Below are 18,113 nucleotides of genomic sequence, written 5' to 3'. Positions count from 1 at the left end.
TTGTTCTAACAGGTATAAAGTTACTCTGGTGGACGTGGCATGACACAGATCCAAACATCTATGACAGACATTACTGGGTTCCTTGGACATCGTATATATTTCATCTTTCATTTGGCAGCACCTTCATCTTCCTCACAAATACAGGCAGGTAAGTGTGTCAAGAAAGAAATGAAGAACGTAAGTATATTAGTTGTTTAATGTGTTTTACTGTTCATGAATAGTTGTTTTTTTGGTCCTGCAAGTTATATTAGTAGTTATTTATTGACATTTGTATATCGGGAAAGTCTGACTGGATAATTTTATCCATTTTCAGTAGAGGCCCAGGAAGAAAAGCTCCACAAATAAAGGAAAAGAAAATACATATACACAGGTGAAAATTGACATATGCAGTATACAGTAAATACATGGATTAATACAGATAACACGACATGTAGAATAGACATATACCATTATTAAAACAACATAAATACAATATTATGTAGCACTGGCATATGTTGACATGTTATAAGTGTGAGAGCTTATTATTTAGTACCATTCTATCTGCTTCTGTATTCTTTTCTACTTCTCTGTTTTTTTTTTTTTTTCTTTTTAATATACCTGGTTGAAGTTTTAATGTACTTGTCTTAAAGAGCATTTGTCAACATACGGTTGTTATCCCAAATAATTAGGAAGGCTGCACTCTGTTTTGGATGCTCATGGCATCACATGCTATGAAGTCATTTTACATTTCTGCTTGTGGGAGACAGGTAATAAATACTGACTTTCCTTTGCTGTGTTCTTGTTATCCAGAGAAACCCCATTCTGTAGATCAGGCATCTACAACCTCGTCTGTCCAAACAGCTTTATGATCAGTACTCCCATACTGGTCATGTCCGTAGGACGTAGTAAGCAAAAAAAAAGGATGGAAAGACTTATTTTAATCCCTTCTTACTTTTACATTATCTTTTTTATAATCAGTTCATTATCATTAAATGTAGTAAGTACAAATACTCATCACTGCGAGTTTGGATATCGTTTACTTTGTAGTAAACATTCTTAATATGGAAACATTAGTGCTACATGTTGGAATAGAATAAATCACATTCTGCAGTGCAGACAAGTTACTACTGCAATGGAAAAACAATATTACTACAGCCGTTCCAGCAGTAATACAGATTTATTTGTAAAGAAATAGACATTTATGTTTGCTGTATCAGTAGGTAACTAGTGACTTATGAGTTGGAGGCTGTGCTTGTATAATAACACACGACATTGTGCTCATTCTTAGATGTAATAACACAATGCTGGTCCTTATAAACATCAGAAATTCCTATGAATGGGATTCTTTTCTGTTATGGAATAAATAGAAGCATGACTGAGACCTGCAACATGAGACGTGTGGTGTGCAAATATTTAGTTCAAAGGGTAGGGGCTGTTTTATAGTATTCATCAGTCATCCCACCTGAGTTGTGGCTGGCTTTCATTGTTTTAATAAAAGGTCTTCAGCAAGAAAGAAATATAAGCGCTGAACTATGACTAATAAAGTCACTAAATGTAGGTGTCAAAATCTCTTCAGGCCTTTCTGCTGCAAAGGCAATTATTTAAACTGGACTAAAGCAGGGCAAAGGAAGACGTCAGAAATAACTGTACATTGAGCCGTAGGTTAATTAAAAGCTCCCAGTGTGAATGCTGAGAAATATTAAAAAGTTGGTAGAATATAACAATTTGGGTAAAATTCAATGAATAGCTTGTAAACATAGTGCTTGGATGCTAGCAAAGAAGTAATGTGGAGAGAGTAAGAGAAAATCAACCAGAAAAAAAGAGAATAAAAAAAATCTCTGGCAGGAAAGAACATTACAGCTGATTGGCAAAATGTAGTTCAAGTTTTAGCTTAAATAAAAGAGGTAAAATCCTATAAAGGAAAAATGAATCAAAGACTATAAAGGAAAAATAAATCAAAGATAGTTAGAGGTGTTTAAAATAAGTAATACCCTGGAGAAATATGTCAGATCAAACGTATATATAATGCCGAGCCTGAGCTTATAGAATTGCAGAAATCAGAGACTGAAATGAGGCAAAGACTGGCGGTATAAAGTTTCTCAAGAAGAACTGTTTTAAACAGTAGTAAAGTCAGCAAAAATCTGACATTTGTTGATATACCTGAGAATGTATAGGCAGCACACTGCATTCATTTTGTGAAAGTGCAAATAAGCAATGAGACTTCTCTTCCACAGCAGGATTTGTTAATCGAGAGGCACAAGATGCATATTCTCTAAATCAGTGGTCTCCAACCTTTTCTGCACCAAGGACCAGTAACAATGTAAAGCAATTTTCCACGGACCGGCCATCTCGCAGTGCACATAATAAATTAGAAATTTATTTATTTGACATTTGTTTAACGAGGAAGCCAGACCTGGGGAGAAAAGCTCCAAAGTACAATAAAAAGACAATTAGCAATAATTACCAAAAAAAAATGTACATTCTGCTTAGCAGCATAACATTGATCTACTAAGGTTGAGAGGTAAGTAAACCTAATGGCAACCTTACTGATTTTATGTTTATAAGAGCAATATTTAAAATCTGTCCCTGTTATTTGGCTCTGTCTAGCATATCTCTGAATTGTACAGATTTTTACAGAATGTCCAGATTTTTGCCTCATATTTTTGGCCTTTTTCTCATAAAATTTTTGTTTTCTGACAAATCACTGGCAGATCATTGAGTTTGAAGTCAGAAAATAATGACAGACTGTTGAATTTCATACTTCATACCCTTCAGAAAATTCATGCTAATGCAAAACCTGTATTTCTATCAACTTTTGAAGTTTATAAGAGCAGTACTTAAAAGGGTCCCTATTTTGGGCCTTTGTCCCCCCCATTATTTTTGGCTTTGTCCAGAATTCTTGATCAAAGTAAGAGGTTGAGAGGTGTGTGTGTGTGTGTGTGTGTGTGTGTGTGTGTGTGTGTGTGTGTGTGTGTGTGTGTGTGTGTGTGTGTGTGTGTGTGTGTGTGTGTGTGTGTGTGTTTGTGTGCATGGGGAGTTAGTTGTGTGGCATATTTTATTATGGGGAGTATTGGAAGTAGGTGCTGGATTGGGTTCAGTATCACCACCTAATAACAGGTAAACTGCTGATGGGGGTGTAATTGTATAAACAGTGAAGATGTCCTTTTTCTATTAAAATATGAGTCTAGTTTTAGTGGTTAATGTATTTCTTAGAAGATAGCTGGCAATGACTGACATTAAATATTTACTGTATTAAATATTTAGCTCATGTGTCATGATAATTATGGATATTCAGGGAGGTGGAGGTACTCATGATAACAAAGGATATTCAGGGTTTATTTATTTATTATTTATTTCCAGTTTGCTTACCAGGGAAGTCCACTCGGCCCAGAGAGCCCGTTCTCAGTGGAGGCCCAGGGAGAAAATTCCATGAAACAGATAACGGATATCCAAAGAGGTGGAGGTACTCATGATAACAACGGGTATTCAGGAAGGTCGAGGTACTCATGATAATGGATATTCAGGATGGTGGAGGTGGAGGAGGTACTCATGATAACAGCAGATATTCAGGAGATGGAGGTACTCATGATAGCTTATATTCAGAAGGTGGAGGTACTCATGGTAACAACCGATATTCAGGGAGGTGGAGGTACTCTTGATAACAATGGATATCCAAGGAGATTGAGGTACTCATAATAACAGATAGTCAGGGATGTGGAGGTACTCATGATAACAACGAATATTCAGGGAGGTGGAGGTACTTCTGATTTATTTATTTATTTATTATTTATTTCCAGTTTGCTTACTGGGGAAGTCCACTGGGCCAGGAGGGCCTATTCTCAGTGGAAGTCCAGGGAGAAAACTCCATGAAACAGATAACGGATATCCAAAGAGGTGGAGGTACTCATGATAACAACGGGTATTCAGGAAGGTCGAGGTACTCATGATAATGGATATTCAGGATGGTGGAGGTACTCATGATAACGCATATTCAGGGAGGTGGAGGAACTCATGATAACAATGGATACTTAGGGAGTCAGGGGTACTCATGATAACAATGCATATTCAGGGAGTTGGAGGTACTCTTGATAACAACGGATATCCAAGGAGGTGGAAGTACTCATGATAACAACGGATATTCAGTGAGATGCAGGAACTCATGATAACAACGGATATTTTGGGAGGTGGAGGTACTCATGATAACAATGGATATTAGGGGAGGTGAAGGTACTCATGATAACAACAGATATTCAGGGAGGTGGAGGTACTCATGTTAACAACGGATATTCATGGAGGTGGAGGTAGTCATGATAACGGATATTTAGGCAGGTGGAGGTACTCATGATAACAACGGATATTCAGGAAGGTGGAGGTACTCATGCTAACAACAGATATTCAGGAAGGTGGAGGTACTCATGCTAACAACAGATATTCAGGGAGGGGGAGGCACACATGATAACAATGTATATTCAGGGAGGTGGAGGTACTCATGATAACAATGGATATTCATGAAGGCGGAGGTACTCTTGATAATGACCGATATTCGGGGAGGTGGTGGTACTCATGATAACAATGGATATTCATGAAGGCGGAGGTACTCTTGATAATGAGCGATATTCAGGGAGGTGGAGGTACTCATGATAATGGATATTCAGGGAGGTGGAGGTACTCATGATAACAACGGATATTCAGGGAGGTGGAAGTACTCATAACAATGGGTATTTGGGGAGGTGGAGGTAATCATGATAACAACGGATATTTAGGGAGGTGGAGGTACTCATGATAACAATGGATATTCATGAAGGTAGAGGTACTCTTGATAACGACGGATATCCAGGGAGGTGGAGGTACTCCTGATAACAATGGATATTCATGGAGGTGGAGGTAGTCATGATAACAGATATTTAGGCAGGTGGAGGTACTCATGATAACAATGGATATTCATGAAGGTAGAGGTACTCTTGATAATGACGGATATCCAGGGAGGTGGAGGTACACCTGATAACAATGGATATTCAGGGAGTTGGAGGTAATCATGATAACAACGGATATTTAGGGAGGTGGAGGTACTCATGATAACAATGGATATTCATGGATGTGGAGGTACTCATGATAACAGCAGATATTCAGGAGATGGAGATACTCATGATAACAGTGGATATTCAGGAGGTGGAGGTACTCTTGATAACAACCAATATTCAGGGAGGTGGAGGTACTCATGATAACAATGGATATCCAAGAAGATTGAGGTACTCATGATAACAGATATTCAAGGATATGGAGGTACTCATGATAACTATGGATGATCAGGGAGGTGGAGGTACTTATGATAACAAAGGATATTCAGGGAGGTGGAGGTACTCATGATATATTTGTTTATTATTTATTTCCAGTTTGCTTACCGGGGAAGTCCACTGGGCCCAGAGAGCCAGTTTTCAGTGGAGGCCTGGGGAGAAAAGCTCCATGAAACAGATAACAACAGATATCCAAGGAGATGGTGGTACTCTTGATAACAACAGATATTTACAGAGGTGGAGGTACTCATGATAACAACGGATATTCAGGGAGGCGGAAGTACTCATGATAATGAATATTCAGGAAGGTGGAGGTACTCATGATAGTGGATATTTAGGGTGGTGGAGGTACTCATGATAAAAACGGATATTCAGGGAGTTGGAGGTACTTATGATAACAGTGGATATTCATGGAGGTGGAGGTACTGTTGATAACAATGGATATCCAAGGAGGTGGAGGTACTCAAGATAACAATGGATATTCAGTGAGGTGGAGGAACTCATGATAACAATGGATATTTCGGGAGGTGGAGGCACTCATGATAACAATGGATATTAAAAGAGGTGGAGGTACTCATGATAACAAAAGGCTTTCAGGCAGGTGGAGATACTCATGATAACAATGGATATTCAGGGAGGTGGAGGTACTCCTGATAACAACGGATATTCAGGGAGGTGGAGATACTTATGTTAACAGATATTCAGGGAGGTGGAGGTACTCATGATAACAATGGATATTCATAGAGGTGGAGGTACTCTTGATAAGAACGGATATTCAAGGAGGTGGAGGTACTAATGATAACAACGGATATTCAGGGAAGTTGAGGTACTCATGATAAGAAGGATATTTAGGGAGGTGGAGGTTCTCATGACAACAACTGATATTCAAGGGAGGTGGAGGTACTCATGATAACAACGGATATCCAAGGAGATAGTGATACTCATGTTAACGGATATTCAGGGAGGTGGAAGTACTCATGATAACAAGGGATATTCAGGGAATTGGAGTTACTTATGATAACAATTGATATTCAGGGAGGTGGAGGTACTCATGATAACAATGGATATTCAGGGAAGTGGAAGTACTCATGATAACAACTGATATTCATGGAGGTGGAGGTACTCTTGATAACAATGCATATTCAGGGAGGTGGAGGTACTCATTTATTTTATTTATTTATGTTATTTTATTTCAGTTTGATTACCAGGGAAGTCCACTGGGCCAAGACGTACCCATTTTCAGTGGAGGCCCGGGCAGAAAAGCTCCAAAGGCAGTACAATCAAATAATACAATGCATGAGATAAAATACAAAAGTGTCCACACTGTAAGTATACATAGTAATAACACTGTAAATGCAATTTTACAAATAGAATGTCAACACAGCAATAATACAAAGAAGGGCACCGCAAATGATAAGAAGAACACAGCAAAAGTACAAAGAAGAGCACCGCAAATGATAAGAAAAACACAGCAAAAGTACAAAGAAGAGCACTGCAAAAACTAAGAAAAACAACAACATTTTTTTTGTACAAAAAATTTGAAATATTTTCATTCTTACAGTCAAGGGAGAGTCAGATAAAACCATTTAGCAAGAGTTAGAGTGCAGAAGGTGCAGGAGTAGAGGGGCTTAGTTTAGGGAAGCCTAGAAATTAAGTAGGGTGAAAGCAAGAACATTTCCATTTGGAAGATAGGTGTAAGAAAAGTTGGGTTTTGAAGTATTCTGTGTTAGGTATGGTTCTAAGAGAAGGAGGGAGAGAGTTCCATTTCCTACCTAGAGAGAAGGATAGAAGTTGCTGGCCGGCGGGATGTTTAGGTCTGTGAATGGAGATTAGATTTTGCTGTTCAGATCTTAATGATCGGTTGGGGATGTAAGGTGGAAGGATGTTGGATAGAGCAGGGCATTTTTCTGGGTAGAATATTAATTTATGAGTGGTTGTAAGTTGAAGGTAGTCAAGGTGGTTAGGGAGTTCTAACCAGTTTAGAGACTGAAGGGTGAGGCAGTGGTGAGTTGAGGTTTTGGATTTAGTGGCGAATTTAGAGATTTTAGTATAGCAAGCTTCAAGTTTAGAGGAGAGGGAGGCGGACAGATTAGTTAGAAGAGGGGCACCATAAAGTAGAGAGGGAAGGAGGTAGGAGGTAGCTAAGGTATGCCTAGAGGATTTAGAAAGAAATAGATTATTTCTGTAGAGCATACCTAACTTTTGGTGGGTTTTTTTATGTTTTGTTGTATGTGGAGGTCGAATTTAAGGCGTTCATCAATGGTTATGCCAAGGAGTTTAGCGTAGGGTACCACTTCTATAGGGGTGTTGGTTTGGCTGAGGATGTTGAAAGTGTTTTTGTCAAAGGAGGCAGCCTTGGTAGGGAGGAAAATTAGTATTTTGGATTTACTGGAGTTGACGGAGAGATGGTTTTGGTGCATCCAGTTTTCTGTAGTGGAAAAAGCTGTTTGTGTTTTGGAGAGAAGTTCAGAAAAATTGGGGGTGGCACAGACTAAGGTAGAGTCATCAGCGTATTGGATGACTGTTGAGTCAGGGATAGCAGTGTGAAGGTTGTTTATGAAGATGTTGAAAAGTATGAGACCGAGGATGGATCCCTGAGGAACGCCGGTAGGAGTAGGTAAGAAGGAGGAGGTAGAGTCCTTCCATATGACAGCCTGAAATCTGTCAGAGAGGTAACTGGAGAACCAGGAAAGAGTATTAGTGGAAAGATTAAGGTTGGAGAGGTGGCAGAGTAGGTGAGTGTGGGAGATGGTGTCAAAGGCTTTAGAGAGATCTAGCAGAACAGTTGAAACAAGAAGTCCAGAATCTCGGGCTTGATTAACTGTTTCTAAGAAGGAGAGTAGGGCAGTTATGGTGCTGTGGTCAGGACGGAAACTGTGTTGGGTGGGTGTAAGTAAGTGATTCTCAGTTAAGTAGGGTAATAGTTGGTGGTGGACACATTTCTCCAGAATTTTAGATATTGGAGAGAGTAGGGCTATGGGGCGGAAATTAGAAATGGAGTTGTTTTTACCTCCTTTATGAAGTGGTAGAATGTATGCTGAACGCCAGAGTTTGGGTACGTATGACTCTTGTAAGGATCGGTTAATCAGGATGCTAATTGGTAGAGCAATTCCTTCAGCTGCGCATTTGAGGAAGGAGGGGGGAATGTTGTCGGGGGCGTTGGAACAAGGCTTTAGTTTGGATAAGAGCTTTTTAATAAATGTTGTGGAAACTGGTTTGAGTTGAAACATAGAGTGACAGTCGTTAGAAGAGTTTAGGAAGTTGGGAGGATTGTTTGTAGGGAAAGTTTTGGTTAGCTTGGCTATAGAATCTGTGAAGAAAGTGTTGAAGTGAGAGCTCAGTTCCTTGGCAGTTAAACTAGGGTCAAGGCAGGGGTTGTTTTGTGACCCAGGATGGAGAAGAGAGTTAACAGATTTCCAGAATAGTTTTGGGTTGTCATTATTATTAGTCTGAAGTTTCTTGTAGTAGTTTTTTTTGTCCCAGATAATTAGTTTTTTTACTTGGTTGCGGAGTTGGGTATATTGGAGCAAGGCAGAAGACTGTTTACTTTTCTGATAAAGCTTCCAGGATTTGTCTCTGAGATGCATGGTATGTTTTGTCTCTTTGGTCAGCAAAAAAGCAGAATTGGCTTTAATTTGTTTGTTCCTAAGGGGGGCTAGGGAGTTAAGAGTATTTAGGAAGATGGAGTAAAATGTTCTACGGCATTGTCAAGGGAGAGAGTGTAAAGGATTTGCCAGTTGATTTGTTTGAATATGTTGGAGAAAATTGTGGGGTTGAAGTTGCTAAGGTTACGAGTTTGGATGTAATGATGTTGGGATTGTGAGGGGTTAGTTGAGCGATGAATGAAGGCAGGGAGATGGTCACTAAAGGAGTCAGGGATAGTTCCTGAAAGAGAGATTTTGCTTGGATGGGAGACTAAAATCCAATCAATGATGGATCCTGGGGGCTGGTTTTTGTTAGGTTTGGTTGTCGAATGGATTACTTGGGAGAAGTTGAAAAGGTTGATAGCTAGGGAGGGGGAAGGAGTGTTGATTTTGTTCCAATCAATGTTGACATCTCCTAGAATAAATGTTTCATATTTTATTTCAGAAGAGGCCCAGTGAAGAATATTCTCCAGGGTAGAGATATTGTTGCCTGGGGAGATGTATAAGGAAATGAAACAGATATTTTTATGTTTATTGAGTCGGAGCAGACAAGCAGTTATTTCAGTATTTTCGAAAAGAGTGGTAGGGATTTGCAGGGGAATTATGGAGAGAAGGTTAGAGTAGATTAGGGCGGAACCTCCACCTTTTTTGTTTAATCGGTCACTCCTGAGGATGTTGAAACCTGGAGGTAATATTTCAGAATCAGAGATATGGGGTTTTAGCCAGGTTTCAGAGATGGCTAAGATGTTAGGTTGGTTGTGATTAATCCAAGCAGGAACATGGTGAATTTTGTTGTTAAGGCTCTGGGCATTGATAGTGAAGACCTTAAGGGTGCTAGGAGAGGAATTAGGAGAAGAAGAAGGAGGGAGAGGCATATTTAAAGTGGGGGAGGAGGGGGAAGGAGGGAAGGAGTTGTTTGTACTGTGGGTGGGGCCAGGGTTAGGGTGAATGTCTCCAGATAAGGCTAGGAAATTATGTGAGATAGCTTTGTGTCTCTTATGTTTGGAGAGTAGGAAGTTGTTTGGGGTTAGTGGAAATATATAAAAGAGGCTTTTTGTAGAGTAGGAGAGTATTTTGGGATGGAAGAGGTGTAGTAGGTTTATTGAGATAAGGGAGGGGGAAATGGAGTGGAAGTGAGTGAGTAGAAGAGGTAGTGGGTAGGAGAGAGTGATAATTTGAGTAGTAGGCAAGTATGGGTGAGTTTTAAGCAGTAAGAAGTAGCGTGATGGAGAGGAATAAGAAAGATGAGAAGAGAGAAGGGGAGTCTGAGGGAAAAGATAATTTGGGAGTGCATGTTTGAAAGGGTAGGGTGTGGTAGGAGAAAATAAGAAGGTAGAAGAGAATGGATGTGGAGAGAGGGTGAAGTAGTGGAATATAGAGTAGGAGAGGAGGGGGTAGGGTTAAGTGTAGTGAGAAGTAGGAGGGATAGAGGGGTTGGGGAAGTAAGTGGAGGGTTAAGATTGGTTAATTAATTGAGGAGGAGGGAAAGACTGTGATTTGTTGTAACAAATGGAGGGTGGAGCTGGTGAGGTATAAATGTGGAGGTGCTGGGGGAGGGTGGAATTTGGCGGCAGGGTAGGGGAGTGGAGTGAGCCCATAGGGCGAACGGAGCAGGAAGAGCCAGAGGAGGAGAAAAGTGAGGAAGACAATCAGTAAAGAGTGAGTAGTCAGAAGGTAAGTTTAACAAGAATAACAGAGATGTGAAGATGGGGAAGGTAAGTGAAGGAGAGAGAAGGATGGGTAGTGAGATGTGCAGAGAAGAGGAGTTAGAGGGAAGAATGCAAAGGAGAAAGACAGAGGGAGAGGAAGAGGCTTCAGAAAGGGAGTAGAGGAGGGCTGAGTAAGGAGAAGGATGGCTGTGAGTTATGGACAGTAGAGAGGGAGAGAGCAGAGGAAGGGAGGTTGGAGGGCTGTAGTAGGGGAGATAAGGAGGAGAGGGAAAGATAGTGGGAACAGAAGAGGTAGTGGATCGCCACCTAGTGGTCAGTCAGACTGGATTAGTAGAGACCCCAAGGGGAGAATCAGGAAGGGAGCTAATGAAGTTCAGGAAGGTGGTAGGAAGAGCAGGGAGAACTGAAGCAGCAGAGAAGGGGGTAGAGAGAGTAAGGGGGAGGACTAGGACTGCAAGCAGTAAAGCAGAAGGGGTAGAGGCTGCTGGCTTGTCTGGGAGGGAAGCGTACTGCGACCTAGTAAGATCAACTAATTAACAGTACACAGTTACAACAGTAAACATACTTTCTTGGATCCTTGAAGTAGAAGGACTCAGAGAGCAGAAGGCCTGATAGTTTCGGGTTATTAGTTCGTTGGAGCTGGTTCTTGGTCAGAGAGTTCAGGAGGGGATTTTCAGCAGGTTAGGGCAGGGTGGGCAGGGGCCCAAGCTGTACAAAATACAGTGGAAAGAAGAGAGATAAGAACAGATATTCAGGGAGGTGGAGGAACTCATGATAACAATGGATATTCAGGGAGGTGGAGGTACTCATGATAACAACGAATATCCCAAGGAGATGGAAGTACCCATGATAACAACAGATATTCAGGGAGGTGGAAGTTCTCATGATAACAATGGATATTCAGGGAGGTGGAGGTACTCATGATAACAACAGATATTCAGGGAGGTGGAGGAACTCATGATAACAATGGATATTCAGGGAGGTGGAAGTACTCATGATAACAACGAATATCCCAAGGAGATGGAAGTACCCATGATAACAACAGATATTCAGGGAGGTGGAAGTTCTCATGATAACAATGGATATTCAGGGAGGTGGAGGTACTCATGATAATGGATATTTAGGGAGGTGGAGGTACTCATGATAACAATGGATATTCAGGGAGGTGGAGGTACTAATGATAACAATGGATATTCAGGGAGGTGGAGATACTCATGATAACAACAGATATTCAGGGACGTGGAATTTCTTATGATAACAACAAATATTCAGGGAGGTGGAGGTAGTCATGATAACAACGAATATCCCAAGCAGATGGAAGTACCCATGATAACAACAGATATTCAGGGAGGTGGAAGTTCTCATGATAACAACGGATATTCAGGGAGGTGGAGGTACTCATGATAACAACGGATATTTAGGGAGTTGGCAGTACTCATGATAACAACGGATATTCAGGGAGGTGGAGGTACTCTTGATAATGCATATTCAGGGAGGTGGAAGTTCTCATGATAACAACAGATATTCAGGGACGTGGAAGGACTCATGATAACAACAGATATCCAAGGAATTGGAGATACTCATGATAACAACGGCTATTCTGGGAGGTGGAAGCACTCATGATAAGAACAGATATTCAGGGAGGTGGAGGTACTTATGATAACAACGGATATTCAGGGAAGTGGACGTACTCATAACAATGGGTAATTGGGAAGGTAGAGGTTCTCATGATAACTTTCGGGTTTTGGATATTGGCAAAGGCTCTTGCTACCCCCATAGTGCCTTTTTTAGGCAAGGCTCAAAAGACAAACCCACCTCCATAGGTATCACAAGGGATAAGAAACTAAGAGTAATGCTACTCAATGCCAGAAGTCTAAACCTCAAGATGCATGCACTTGAAACTCTCCTTAGCATGGAGAACATCGATATCTGTGCAGTAACAGAAACCTGGTTCAGGCGTCCCGAGAGCACCCCAGCACTACCAGGTTATACCTCATACCATGCTTTTCGGCCCCAAAACTTGGACCGAACCACAAAAGGAGGGGGTGTATCGATATTCATCAAAGATACCCACACCTCCAGGTTGGTGGCAAAGCACGAAGCATCAGAGATTATCCATGTGCAACTAACAGTGGGTAAAACTGCCTTCCAGTTTATAGCCTGCTACAGACCACCCTCCCAAACCCAGGAACCCCACTCGGCCTTCCTGAAAACACTGGAATATATGAAGGTCTCTCCAAACACCATTATATTGGGCGACTTCAACTACCCAAACATAGACTGGGAGCATTACTCTACCTCCAACACCCTAGCCCAAAGGTTCCTAGAATTTATAAACTCAAATGCTATGGAACAACTTGTTACCACTCCCACAAGAGGGGAAAACATACTGGACCTGATCATCACCAACATGGGGACTCTATGCTCCAGACCAGAAGTGTATCCCTCACTGGTAAGATCAGACCATAAACTAATCTCACTGGATATTCACATCCCGACCCCACCCCCTGCCCAAAAAACCACAGTGAAAAACTTCTCTAAAGCGAATTTCACACTCCTCAAAACCAAGGTGGAATCCTTCAAAGCCCCCTGGCCTGTGGAAATATGGCCCAGACCGCAGAATCCTTTATAAACGCATTCTATGAACACCTTCAGGAATGCATGGATCATGCGATCCCAAATAAAACCAAGACCCAATCCTCCAAAGGCAGACGTCCTGTCTGGTGGACCCCAGCCATAAACAAACTATACAATAGAAGGAGGAAGCTACTAAATGATAGAGCAAAATCCCAAAAAGGGAAGGCATCACTGATCAGTATTAGCAAAAAACTACGGGCACTCATAAAATTGTCTAAGGCCAGCTTCGAGAGAAATATTGCACAGGACACTAAGGATAATCACAAGGCTTTCTTTAGTTATGTTAGGAACCTGGGTGGTAATTCCCAGATATGCTCAGAATTAGTCCAAAATGACAAAAAATACACTGAACCCACAGACATTGCCAACATCCTAGCTGACAGGTTCAGCAAACTCCCTCCCCACCAAAAGGGCAAATATCTATCCCAGCAGAGTGCTGCCCCCCTGACATCTCAGATGCTCAGGTAAGAGCCGCCCTCTCGCAAAAAACACAGCATCAATGGGACCAGACGGTGTCCCGGGCTGCATCCTACATGAACTCCAAGAAGAGCTAAACCCAAACATAAAACTACTGTTCAATCTCAGCCTTACTACAGGATATGTGCCCAAAGAGTGGCGTACAGCAACAGTGGTCCCTCTCCATAAAGGTGGTGCCTCAACGGATCCTGGAAACTATCACCCCATAAGCCTGACTAGCTTGGTCTGCAAAGCTATGGAAAGGATCATCATGGACCTCATAAATAAAGATATTGGGGACCTACAGACACTGGATCCTACCCAGTTCGGCTTTGTTAAGGGCAGATCGTGCCTCTTAAACCTGGTTGATTTCTTTGAAACAGTCACCAAGGCCATTGATGAGGGGAAGGTGGTCCACACAGCCTACCTGGACCTCGCAAAAGCCTTGATACAATACCCCACTGGCATTATAGATAAGCTCACCAGCTTAAATATAAACCCCTATGTCACTAGATGGATTGCAAACTGGCTCAAGGACAGAACCCACATGGTTAGAATTGCTGGAGCCATGTCAGACTCCAAACCAGTTACAAGTGGTGTCCCACAAGGCTCAGTCCTGGGACCTCTCTTGTTCGGTATATATTTCTCGGAGGTACAGGCCAACACGGAAGGACTGTGGCTGACCAAGTTCGCAGATGACTGCAAACTGGGCACCATAATCGACTCTCCAGCCGACACAAGCATCCTCCAAAGGGCCTCATAGAAACACACATCTGGTGCCAGAGCAATGGCCTCAAGCTAAATGCCAAAAGTGTATAGTCATCCCCTTTGGCAAAAACAAAGTGCCCACAAATTACCACATAGGTGGTAATCCATTAAGTACAGAAGAAGTAATTAGGGACCTGGGGACCCAAGTTGATAGCAATCTCTCATTTGACAACCACGTGGCCAAAGTGGTTAGAAAAACATTTTATATAGCCCACCTAATCATGAAGGGATTCACATCTAGATTAGGGGAGGTCATCGTGCCTCTTTACTCATCGCTCATCAGGCCCATAATAGAGTACGATGTACCTTACCAAACACCTGCAGCAACTGGAAAGACCCCAAAAGTACCTCACCAAGAGGATCAAAGGGCTCAAACAGATGCCATATGCTGCTTGCGGTTAAAGAAACTCCAGCTCTACTCAGTGGCATACCGCCTGTTCAGAGGCGATCTGTGCCTGACGTATAAAGCCATGTCCAACCCAGAATTAATGGACATGCTGCACCTCAGAAAATCCAAATCCCATCGAGCTACGTGCTCGAGAGACTTGAACCTCAGCACTGAAATAAATAGGACATGCTGGAGGGACAGATTCATAACCCAGAGGCTCCCTTCACTCTGGAATAAAATCCCAGTCCAGGTTAGGCAGAGTCCCTCATTGACTCTCTTCAAGAGGAATCTTGATGAGTGGTTGAGCAATTGTAGGTTTACTCCGGGTATCACTTCTGTGTCACTGTTAGACAGAGGCACAGTATACTAATCTTGAAAAAGGGCATAGCAAAATAAATTTAAAATGGGTGGTGAAAGCCAAACACATTCTGGCTAGGCTTATAAATGCCCTAGGGCAGATAGCCTAGTATGAACCTATGAACCTATAACAATGGATATTCATGAAGGTGGTGGTTCTCTTGATAATGATGATATCCAGGGGGGTGGAGGTACTCATGATAACAACAGATATTCAGGGAGGTGGAGGTACTCATGATAACAATAGATATTTAGGGAGGTGGAGGTACTCATGATAACAACAGATATTCAGGGGGGTTGAGGTCCTACTGATAACAGTGGATATTCAGGGAGGTGGAGGTACTCATGATAACAACAGATATTTAGGGAGGTGGAGGTACTCATGATAACAACAGATATTCAGGGAGGTGGAGGTACTCATGATAACAACAGATATTCAGGGGGGTGGAGGTACTCATGATAACAACAGATATTCAGGGAGGTGGAGGTACTCATGATAACAACAGATATTTAGGGAGGTGGAGGTACTCATGATAACAACAGATATTCAGGGAGGTGGAGGTACTCATGATAACAAGAGATATTCAGGGGGGTGGAGGTACTCATGATAACAACAGATATTCAGGGGGGTGGAGGTACTCATGATAACAACAGATATTCAGGGGGTGGAGGTACTCATGATAACAACAGATATTCAGGGGTGGAGGTACTCATGATAACAACAGATATTCAGGGAGGTGGAGGTACTCATGATAACAACAGATATTCAGGGGGTGGAGGTACTCATGATAACAACAGATATTCAGGGGGGTGGAGGTACTCATGATAACAACATATATTCAGGGGGGTGGAGGTACTCATGATAACAACAGATATTCAGGGGGGTGGAGGTACTACTGATAACAATGGATATTCAGGGAGGTGGAGGTACTCATGATAACAACAGATATTCAGGGGGGTGGAGGTACTACAGATAACAATGGATATTCAGGGAGGTGGAGGTACTCATGATAACAACAGATATTCAGGGAGGTGGAGGTACTCATGATAACAACAGATATTCAGGGGGGTGGAGGTACTACTGATAACAATGGATATTCAGGGAGGTGGAGGTACTCATGATAACAACAGATATTCAGGGAGGTGGAGGTACTACTGATAACAATGGATATTCAGGGAGGTGGAGGTACTCATGATAACAACAGATATTCAGGGGGGTGGAGGTACTACTGATAACAATGGATATTCAGGGAGGTGGAGGTACTCATGATAACAACAGATATTCAGGGAGGTGGAGGTACTCATGATAACAACAGATATTCAGGGGGGTGGAGGTACTACTGATAACAATGGATATTCAGGGAGGTGGAGGTACTCATGATAACAACAGATATTCAGAGAGGTGGAGGTACTCATGATAACAACAGATATTCAGGGAGGTGGAGGTACTCATGATAACAACAGATATTCAGGGGGGTGGAGGTACTCATGATAACAACATATATTCAGGGGGGTGGAGGTACTCATGATAACAACAGATATTCAGGGGGGTGGAGGTACTACTGATAACAATGGATATTCAGGGAGGTGGAGGTACTCATGATAACAACATATATTCAGGGGGGTGGAGGTACTCATGATAACAACAGATATTCAGGGGGGTGGAGGTACTACTGATAACAATGGATATTCAGGGAGGTGGAGGTACTCATGATAACAGCAGATATTCAGGGAGGTGGAGGTACTACTGATAACAATGGATATTCAGGGAGGTGGAGGTACTCATGATAACAACAGATATTTAGGGAGGTGGAGGTACTCATGATAACAACAGATATTCAGGGAGGTGGAGGTACTCATGATAACAACAGATATTCAGGGGGGTGGAGGTACTCATGATAACAACAGATATTCAGGGAGGTGGAGGTACTCATGATAACAGCAGATATTTAGGGAGGTGGAGGTACTCATGATAACAACAGATATTCAGGGAGGTGGAGGTACTCATGATAACAACAGATATTCAGGGGGGTGGAGGTACTCATGATAACAACAGATATTCAGGGGGGTGGAGGTACTCATGATAACAACATATATTCAGGGGGGTGGAGGTACTCATGATAACAACAGATATTCAGGGAGGTGGAGGTACTCATGATAACAACAGATATTCAGGGGGGTGGAGGTACTCATGATAACAACAGATATTCAGGGGGGTGGAGGTACTCATGATAACAACCAATATTCAGGGAGGTGGAGGTACTCATGATAATCTCGGATATTCAGGGGGGTGGAGGTACTACTGATAACAATGGATATTCAGGGAGGTGGAGGTACTCATGATAACAACAGATATTCAGGGGGGTGGAGGTACTACAGATAACAATGGATATTCAGGGAGGTGGAGGTACTCATGATAACAACAGATATTCAGGGAGGTGGAGGTACTCATGATAACAACAGATATTCAGGGGGGTGGAGGTACTACTGATAACAATGGATATTCAGGGAGGTGGAGGTACTCATGATAACAACAGATATTCAGGGAGGTGGAGGTACTACTGATAACAATGGATATTCAGGGAGGTGGAGGTACTCATGATAACAACAGATATTCAGGGGAGTGGAGGTACTACTGATAACAATGGATATTCAGGGAGGTGGAGGTACTCATGATAACAACAGATATTCAGGGAGGTGGAGGTACTCATGATAACAACAGATATTCAGGGGGGTGGAGGTACTACTGATAACAATGGATATTCAGGGAGGTGGAGGTACTCATGATAACAACAGATATTCAGGGAGGTGGAGGTACTCATGATAACAACAGATATTCAGGGGGGTGGAGGTACTACTGATAACAATGGATATTCAGGGAGGTGGAGGTACTCATGATAACAACAGATATTCAGAGAGG

At 42.1% G+C, this 18,113-nt stretch overlaps 1 protein-coding gene across 1 annotated transcript in view; it reads left to right on the top strand.

Moving 5' to 3' along the window:
• The window catches only part of LOC122799668, a 581,145-nt gene that overhangs the window by 213,473 nt on the left and 349,559 nt on the right, over positions 1–18,113 (top strand). Inside the window, exon 4 of the mRNA XM_044068873.1 lies at positions 13–148. Coding sequence (XP_043924808.1) covers positions 13–148 — 136 coding nt within the window. The remainder of the gene's footprint in view (positions 1–12; positions 149–18,113) is intronic.

Source organism: Protopterus annectens, chromosome 4.part0 (assembly GCF_019279795.1).
Source record: "Protopterus annectens isolate FY-2018-M chromosome 4.part0, PAN1.0, whole genome shotgun sequence".
In the NCBI taxonomy this organism is placed as follows: Eukaryota; Metazoa; Chordata; order Ceratodontiformes; family Protopteridae; genus Protopterus; species Protopterus annectens.
This window is presented reverse-complemented; position numbering and strand designations above follow the sequence as displayed.